The following is a 10,105-nucleotide window of genomic DNA, read 5'->3' as shown; positions in this document are numbered from 1 at the left end:
TTCACTGTCAAAGATGCAAAGAAAAATCATAATTCATATTCTCCTTTGTTTCATCACAATTTAAGCAAGCCTAGTAATAGATACAATATTTCTGACACTGTGAATACATTCCCTGAGGTCCATAGATGTCCCTAGATACCAAGAATATGCAAATAGCCCTTGTAGAAGTGGAGCAATATTCCATTTACCTAGGTATATATTTTAGGCGAAAATATTCCATGGGTGGAACAGGTTAAACTACTATAATATTACGTGTTTGGCGCTCAACGGTTGGCAAGCAAACGCGTAATATTACATGATTGGAGCTGAAAGTGTTAAGGCATTGGGGCGGCCGAGTGGCGAACCACTTAACGCGCTGTGTCGCGGCATGGCCGACCCGGATTCGATTCCCGGACCCGGCGTTCTTTGCCGAATGTCTTCCCCTGCTCCGTCTCCCATTCTTCCTCTCTCTCTCTCTCTCTACCGGACTTCCCAGTAGCAAAAACCAATAAAAATCTACCAAAAACATAATTAAAATTGTTTTTTAAATAAAGTGTTAAGGCACAGCAGGGCTGGGAGATATGACATTTTTTTATCACAATTGTTTTCATGATGATATCACAATATATACAGTACTTGGGTATGGAAAATGGCAAGTTAGATATTCCAAATGGTGTTTATTATACTGATCTGCATGGTAATAGGAAGTATGATACAGTATAAAAAATATTACTGTAATTTTCATTTTCAAATAATCAGAAATCATTTTGCGTGAAATCTATCGTAAAAGGGGAATGTTGCAGATTTTCAACACTGGCATGTTTTTTTTAATTTTTTTATAAACGTACCTTTGGGAAGTACTATGACCATGAAAAGAGCCAAGATCTGTCAGCCTGCTGGATCTGGTCACATGAGCTGCTTACGTACCTGGAATTCTATATTGGCACACTTCCCCTCTGACTGCAATGCAAAGTCAATGGGAGTGTAGAATCCATACGGGATGCGTGTGATTTGAGGGCTAACCGAGAGCTTAATTTAGTGTTTCCAATTGAATGAACCACAGAAATCCAAAGTGTTATCTGTTTCTCAAAAGAAAACCGATAGATCTTGACCCTGGAAACTAGTCAATCTTTCTGCTCATCATAGTACTTCCCGAAGGTAAGTAAAAGAGATATTTCAGGGTTGAAAATCGCTGGTGTTCCCCTTTAATATCTAGCCATTTTTTTATCATTAATTTAGACGTACAATTGTGTATCACGATTTCAAAAGATCCCATGATACAATAACACAGATGAGAGATAAAGGATAAATACTTAGCCTAGCCCTAGGAGGCAAGGTTATTATAGTCAACTAAAACAAAAACACACAGTATAACTAGGTGTGAAACTTGCAAAACGAACTAAAATAAAATAAAATATAACTAAACTAAAACTGAAACTAATAAAAACTAAACTGAAACAAGCAAAGCCCCTCGGGAAACTAACTGAAGTGAAACTTGAATTGAAGAACAAAACTCGAAAACAAAATAAAAACAAATGAAAAATACAATACTATAATAACCCAGCCGGGAGGTTCTCTAAAATGAGTGTCATTCCCCTTTAAAAAAGGCACAGTCAGGAGGGATTTTTTGTGGCACGATAATTCACACAGTATTTGAAGCCGTGTTGAAGTGCAGGCCCACGATGTGTCTTTGAAGCCCCTCCTCCGAGCCCCACAGTCGCTCTGTGGAGAAAACCCCCCTCTTCTCCACAAACCTCTCAAACAGGTGGAGTCCACCTCCCACTCCAAAGTAATGGGCCTTGGTCGCCAGGTAGACCAGTCCACCCGGGGCCAGCAGTCTGTGGAGGGTCTCGTGGAGAGCGGGGTAATACGCCGTGTTGTATATGGTCTCCGAGGTGAATATGATGTCATATTTGGGCGACGGGGTCTCCTTCAGAACCAACGCGAGGAAAGTGGTCCAATCGCCGGAAAAGAAACGACACCTGTCGAGCAGAGGACGTGGGGAGGGATCCAGGGCCCTTTTTTTAGGTGCCGGATCACCGTCCCCTCCCTCCTCTTCTTCTTTCACTTGCTTCTTGGGATAATATTCTCCCGTCTGAGCTGTCGGGTCACCGTCCACTCCTTCCTCCTCGTCTTTGGCTTTCTTTTTGCACTCCTCTCCTTTCCCTCTCTTTCCCTTCCCCTCTTGCCCTTGGTCATCGTCCTCCTCGCTCTCCTCCTCGTCTTCCTCCTGACAGTTGAGCAGTACGTTTGGCAGCGTGAGCTGTTGGATAACCGTATCGTTGTAATCCTGGAAGGTGACCCGTCTGGCTCCCCTCTTCAGTGCCAGTATCCCCAGCAGGCCTGCCCCGCAGCCCAGGTCCAGAACCCTCTTCTCCCTAAATGGCTCTCCGTCTCTCTCCAGCAGCTCCAGGAGGTCGTAGGTGCACTCCCACACCCTCAGCCCGCCCTCGTACACCCCAGAGATCAGGTCGGATCTCTGGGCAGCAGTGCGAGATAGGATCTTCTCCCGGTCCTCTCTCTCCGAGGCTGTCCTCTCAAACACAGACTCGTTCAGGAAGAGGAGAGGAGGAAGTGTTCCTATGGTAATGGATTCAGAGACGGCATCCGTGAAGAGGGAGCGGGGATCTGATGGAGGACGGTGCTCTGTGGCCTCTTTGATAGGCTCTGCTGGTTCGATAGCATCCGCCAATCTCTAGTTAAAAATAAACAGGACACATGGACATTATGGCAAATGTGATTTGCGTGCATGAGAGATAGAGAGAGAGATGTGAAAGGGAAAGGGGAGGGTGTATACTGCTACATAATTAGTTATCTGGCAGTACTAGCTGTAGTACAAGATGGCCTGCCCAAGTGGTAGTTAGTCGTTTTTCTTTTTACTTGGTTGATTCTGCCTGGCCTACACAATAGCTGCATAGATACAATACATGGTGCATGTTAGCAATACGCTGTAGATGAATGAATGAATGAAAACTTTATTTAACAGATTGCAGAATGGGTACAATACAGTACAGCTCAAATGCAGACCAGTGAGCTGGATGCAATCCTACTTGGAGGGGAGAGAACAGATGGTGGAGGTAAACGGTACTCTATCCCCCCCCTCACAGTGAGCTGTGGTGTTCCACAAGGAAGCATACTAGGACCGCTACTGTTCCTAATTTATGCAAATGGAATGTCGTCAGCCTGTGACTGCAACTTGTTCCTGTTTGCGGACGACTCAGCCCTGCTGGTCTCTAACAAGAACAAGTTGCAGGTTGAAAAAACCCTCAGCTTGGAACTAGGCAAAATCTGCATATGGCTCGCTGATAACAAACTATCATTACACATGGTCAAAACAGAGTCCATTCTCTTCGGTTCAAATAACAAACTCAGCAAGACCGACGGCTTCTCAGTTACAGTGGGTGACAATATTGTCACAAGGAAAGATGAAATTACCTACCTAGGTTCCATCCTAGAGGCAAATCTTTCCTGTGACAAAATGGCATCCAATGTAATAAAAAAAGTCAACCAACGAACTAGATTCTTGTACCGGATCTCCTCTCTGGTAAACAAGAATACCCTGAAGACTCATGAGGAGCACTCATTCAAGGGTACTACGACTATGCTTGCACCTCATGGTACCAAAGCACCTCAAAGGCGCTAAAAACAAGATTACAAACATCACAAAACAAACTGGTCAGACTACTACTTACCCCTAGAACCCACCTCACCCCTGCCCACTTTGACAATCTAGGATGGCTTAGAGTAGACGACAGAGTACAGCAACTTGCAATGGGCCTGGTCTACAAGATACACTATACGACTAAGGTACCCATGTACATGTCAAAATACTTCCCAAAGGTCAGGCCACGACCACAACAAAGCTCAACAAATCATGTTAAACCCAGATTCGGCTCAAACAAGGTGTTGGAGCCAAAATGCCCTTCTGTTTATTTAGTTTTACTTTAACTCACGGTGCAGAGGTTTGGCATCATCAGTCACCATGGCAACCACCACAGGGGGTGGTTACCCATATATACTGATCAGTGGGTGACGAGCCCCAGGTGCGCAAGGGGAATAGCCATACAGTTTTTGACCGTGTCTTGTCGTGTTCGTGTTGATGTGCCGTATAGGTCGGCGTTCAGTGTTATTAGTAAAAAGAGTTTTTGTATATATTTTTTGGTTGATAATGGTCAATAAAAGGATTGGCATATCGAAAATGATACGAGCTCTCTGGACATTGAATTCTTCAAGCACGCGCCTAACTCAAGCCAGCCCACTTGCCCCTCGCAGTAGGCCTATAGGTAATGGTTCTACACAAAGGACTAAGGCCTAACAAAAATAATGGTTGGTTTCAGGTTGCCGACCGACCCTGCCGATTTAGGTGCGACCCAATATATTTTATGAGTTTTTAAAAAAAATTATATATTAAAAAAAAAAAAAAAAAAAAATCTGAAGAATAAAGTTTCATAGAAATCTTAGTCAAACATTTAGTATTATGGATATTAAACATGCTGGCAGAGTACATGCATCCATGTTGTTGTGAACATTTTAATTAAATAAAGAAATTCCCTATCCATAGTCGCCGTGGGAAAGAATAAAATAAAAAAATAAAATAAAATAAATTCCCTACCTACCCATGGCCAAACTGACAACCAACCTGAAACCAACTATTATTTTTGTTAGGCCTAAACACGTTTCGCAATTATGCCACATCAATGTGGAACGCCCTACCTAAAGCTGTAAAGGAATGTGAATCCCTACCCACATTCAAAACCGCTCTTAAAGAGCACCTATGGGAGGCTGCAATTCGAAACTGGCCACCGTAAATGTCCAAACCCCCCACCCCCTCCTAATAGACAGTCTCCTCCCCACCGCATGTATATTCTCTCCCCGCCATATGTATATTTCTCTCCCACCCACCCACCCCCTCCAAATGTACAGACTCCTCCCCCACCCACCCCCTCCAAATGTACAGTCTCCTCCCCACCGTATGTATATTTCTCTCCCACCCACCCCCTCCTAATGTACAGTCCCCTCCCCATCATAATTATACTCTGTCAGGATCTATGGGTAACAGTACTGTATATTTGAATACCGTTTATGTCACAAATGTATCAGTACTAAATACCTGTATGTCCCTATGCCATAAATGTCATGTATGTTGTGTATGTCATAAATGTCTATATGAATTGAAAATGGGGGACCCTGATGTAAACAAGACAAACGTCTTTCTCTGGTCTGCATCCCCTTAACAATTGTGTGTATTGAGCCGTACTGTATTGTACCCATTCTGCAATCTGTTAAATAAAGTTTTCATTCATTCATTCAGAGAAAGACTTTCGTCGTGTTTACATCAGGGTCCCCCATTTTCAATTCATAGTGTTGCCTGTGTATTAATAGCTGGTTAGTTGTTGTAGCTTATAAAGTTTCTTATTGCAATCCCGAAAGCAGTGTAGCATTAGCTGGTTGACTGAACTAATCCAAGGTCAATAAATTGTTTAATTTAACTCAACGCTTACACACGTTGAGCTAAACCGTACGAGTAACGTTATTTCGCAGGCTAACCTGCTTTCAATGAGCTAACGTTACTTGCAGATTTAGCTGCACACATACCAGCTTCCCGTGCTCCACTTCATTTCCACCATCACGCACGGCAGCGGTATCTGCTGTCTGTTGTTCATGTAACGTTACATCGAAGTTGAAAGTGAATGACATGATTGTAATGACAAGGGCGTAAATAATAGCTGTGAAAGCAGCTAGCTCAGGCTATCACACGTGTGACAAGTGTGGAAGTATATCAACAGCAAGGGAAAGAACTACAACGCCCACAATTCTGCTGACCAAAACAGCTGGTATATAGACCACCGCAACACTTCCGGTGTTCTGAAATCATGAGGGAGCGCGTGAGTGAATTAATTGATTGATTGATTGATTGATTGAAAACTTTATTAACAGATTGCAGAATGGGTACAATACAGTACAGCTGCTCAATACACACAATTACTATCATTACACATGGGCAAAACAGAGTCCATTCTCTTCGGTTCAAATAACAAACTCAGCAAGACCGACGGCTTCTCAGTTACAGTTAGGGTGACCAGATGCAAAAAGTCCAAAAGCAGGACAAGTTGGACAACAGTAAGATTTTGGTGGGACAAAGTGGGACAGATAGATAATGTAATTTTTTTTTATTAGAATAACATGGTCTTCACCGAGACCAATGTTTTTTTTTTGCTTCAAAAAGAGGGACATCCTCTCAATATGTGGGACGGTCGGTCAAATGGTGGGACAGTACAACCAAAAGGGGGACACCTGGTCACCCTAGTTACAGTGGGTGACAATATTGTCACAAGGAAAGAAGATATTACCTACCTGGGTTCCATCCTAGAGGCAAATCTTTCCTGTGACAAAATGGCATCCAATGTAATAAAAAAAATCAACCAACGAACTTGATTCTTGTACCGGATCTCCTCACTGGTAAACAAGAATACCCTGAAGACTCTGGCAGGAGCACTCATTCAAGGGTACTACGACTATGCTTGCACCTCATGGTACCAAAGCACCTCAAAGGCGCTAAAAACTAAATTACAAACATCTCAAAACAAACTGGTCAGACTACTGCTTGACCTTACTCCTATAGAACCCACCTCACCCCTGCCCACTTTGACAACCTAGGATGGCTTAGAGTAGACAACAGAGTACAGCAACTTGCAATGGGCCTGGTCTACAAGATACACTACACGACCAAGGTACCCATGTACATGTCAAAATACTTCCCAAAGGTCAGTGAATACCACGATCACAACATCAGAGGGAGCTCCACAAATCATGTTAAACCCAGATTCGGCTCAAACAAGGGACTAAACACGTTTCGCAATTATGCCACATCAATGTGGAACGCCCTACCCAAAGCTGTAAAGGAATGTGAATCACTACCCACTTTCAAAAACACTCTAAAAAAACACCTACGGGAGACTGCAATTCGAAACTGGCCCCTGTAAATGTCCTAACACAACCCCCTCCAATGTACAGTAAATGACCAAGTATGGTCTTGTCAATATTTCAATGTACAGTTTTGTTTGTACAGTTGTCCCCCACCCACCCCTCCTACCCAACCTCCCCCCCCCACTCCTACCCCCCCCCCCCACCCAACCACCTCCAATGTACAGTCCCCCCCCCCCCCACCCACCCAACCTCCTCCACTGTACAGTTTCTACGTCAAATGTATATACTTTTCTTTTTCTGGACTCTTTTTGTATCACAAACAGTACTGTATTTGCAAATCTGGTATGTCATAAATGTATAGATGTAGCAGTACTGTCTATCTGTATGTCATGTATGTCATATAGTTACGATGAATTGAAAATGGGGGACCCTGATGTAAACAAGACGAAAGTCTTTCTCTGGTCTGCATCCCCTTAACAATTGTATGTATTGAGCTGTACTGTACTGTACCCATTCTGCAATCTGTTAATAAAGTTTTCAATCAATCAATCAATCAATTGTTAAGGGGATGCAGACCAGAGAAAGACTTGCGTCTTGTTTACATCAGGGTCCGGTCCCCCATTTTCAATCCATCAGGACATATATGACATATGTAGAAGGGTGGATTATCCCTGCTTGTGGGAGTAGTAGTACACAGACACTGGGTAGTAGGATACTATAGTATTGGACCTATATGTACCCCCGTCTTTGGCCCGGAACGTCGTTCTGGAGGGCTTGCAGTTGGAGTGGATGGGCCCAGGATTTACTAACCTGGGGACTGGTACTCTGGTCTCCCTCGCCTTCCAAGGCGGTCAGCAATAGCTCCCCACACACCCTCACTCCCTCAGTACCTCCGACAGCCCTCCCACACCCAGTGACTGTCAGTTCAATAGTATTATTGGGCTTCCCTTTAAGCAGTACCCTTCCTTGACCACCTGTATAGACCCTTCAAATGCTATTCTGTAAATGGGGTGTAAGGGTTAAATAATTATGCAGTCACAATATTTACCCAGAGGTTAGAATAACAAATGGAACTTAAAGAAACAGACACACACAATGATCCCGATTAGGTCTACTTTATCGAAGCCTGGTCAGGTTATCCATTACAATGTTAATCCTTAATATATGGCACCGGGTGCTCTTGTTATCAATGTAGGGGAAGCTCTTCCCACCATAGGCACCGAGTGCTCAATACATTAAAACACCCCGCTTGTACTGGGGGAACCCAGGCATAAAATGTAGATACATTGGGAATTCAGGAATCAAACAATCAAATAAACAAATAACAAAATAAACCAAGTAAATGTGGGCCCACGTTACCAAAGAAAACCTAACCTAAGCCGGCTTAAATTGTTCGTTGTACCCCTTAGACACTGGTTGTTAGCGTTCACTTCAATGGACGTTGCTGTTGATACACGTGGTACTGTTAGTACTTAGCCAAGATGGCGGACCCACTCTTGTCACCGCTCGTCCGGGTGACAAGATGGCGTCGGCGATCCGCAAGCACAGCTAGCAGGCTGGGCGAACAGCAGGCAGTGGTTAGCTGGCGGAGCTTGCTGTATGGCGTCCTCTGCTGGTGGGGAAGAGGCATCCTCTGTACCGTCTGGGAAACGTCCACCGCTGCTGTTGCTGGCTTGCTTCTGTTGCGCGAGCTAATACTTTGGCTACCCTAAACACAGCTAAGCTTTGGGTCTCGACGCACCCTCCTGCTATCTCGGTTACACTGCTAACGCAACGTGGCTGGCTATACCACCGGTCTCTTCAGAGCCTCGCGCCCGGTAGTCTAATCAAGTCAGACGGAGCCATTAGCAGCATACTACTATACCGCACACAGTAACTACTATAACCCGATAGCGTTAGACGTTAGTCTCGTTAGCTCTAGACCAGTGGTTCTCAAACTTTTTACACCAAGTACCACCTGAGAACGTAGCTGGCTCTCCAAGTACCACCATATGACCGGCGTTAAAATACAGTCTATTCAGCTATGCGCAGTTCACGCAGGAGGCAAATGTATTCCTAATACCATTATGTATTGTTAACTTTTGTCAGACACAGCCACAATGTACAAAGGGATAGCACTAGAACTAGCAAACGCTTCCACACAACTCATACAATGCAAGGGGCATTGAGAACATAATAACTAACATTCTCACATAGCAAGTGAGAAAATTAAGAACAACTGTATTTCATCAAATGTACTTAATTCTCTCTCTCTCTATCTCTCTCTCTCTCTGTCTGTCTCTCTCTCTCTCTCTCTCTCTCTCTCTCACACAGCAAGCGATTGTCCATCATTCTCTCTCTCACTCACACACATACACACACACACACACACACACAATTATTTTGTTACAAAAACTTAATTTCCTGCATTCTGGTGCAGGAATCTTTGAATTTTTACCCTTTAAATGCCAGTGTTTGTGATGGGCATCACAAATTATTGTAAAAAAGAAAAGAAAACACATATTCAATACATTTTTTAATGTTTACCCTTTAAATGCCAGTTTGTGTGATGGCATCACAAATTATTGTTAAAAAAAACACACAAAAAGTAAAATATTTTCAATATATCAAATGCAAAGTACATTTTTCTGGGGAGGATTGTTACAGGCTAGGCATGTGTCAATGATTAGCAGCAACACAGATTTTGAGGGATTTTTTGTAATGTCAGATTTTTTATCTGACATTACAAAAAAATCTAAAAATAAATGGTTATGATCAGGGCTGAAGTTGAATTAAAGATTTATGACTGTTTAGACTGCATTACACTCTGTCACAGTGATCTCCTGGTTGTTCCCCACTTAGGTTATCTAACTATCGCGCCACCGCAACCAGAAACACTGGCCTGGCCTGCTTCTAAGTTCAGTGGCCTGACTGCAAAAAAATTTTTTTACTGGATGTTTACTGTTAATGCCTGTGTGTCTAATTTGATGTTATGTTTAAAAAATAATTAAAAAGAAAATAGTAAAAAAGAAAAAGAAAAAAAAAATTGCTTTTTTGTAAATGTTTTCAAGTACCACCAGCAGTACCACCAAGTACCACTAGTGGTACGCGTACCACAGTTTGAGAACCACTGCTCTAGACGTTAGTCCTTGGGTTCGGTTTCTCTTACTCACACACTATCGCTGATACTTCTAGGATAACCCGTCACTAGCAAGTATTC

The 10,105-nt window shown here is 43.2% G+C and overlaps 1 protein-coding gene across 1 annotated transcript; it reads right to left on the bottom strand.

Annotated features, from left to right (window-relative positions):
* Nucleotides 1-629: 629 nt before the first annotated feature.
* mettl18 (methyltransferase 18, RPL3 N3-histidine) lies at nucleotides 630-5,676 on the bottom strand (the record flags this gene model as incomplete). The annotated part of the gene is made up of 2 exons (XM_084321869.1): nucleotides 630-2,674; nucleotides 5,575-5,676. 2 exons carry the CDS (start codon nucleotides 5,674-5,676, stop codon nucleotides 1,622-1,624), a joined length of 1,155 nt encoding a protein of 384 aa, XP_084177995.1. The 3' UTR covers nucleotides 630-1,621.
* Between the last annotated feature and the right edge of the window lie 4,429 nt (nucleotides 5,677-10,105).

This window comes from Notolepis coatsorum, assembly GCF_963971535.1.
Source record: "Notolepis coatsorum genome assembly, chromosome: 9".
Lineage (NCBI taxonomy): Eukaryota > Metazoa > Chordata > Actinopteri > Aulopiformes > Paralepididae > Notolepis > Notolepis coatsorum.
This window is presented reverse-complemented; position numbering and strand designations above follow the sequence as displayed.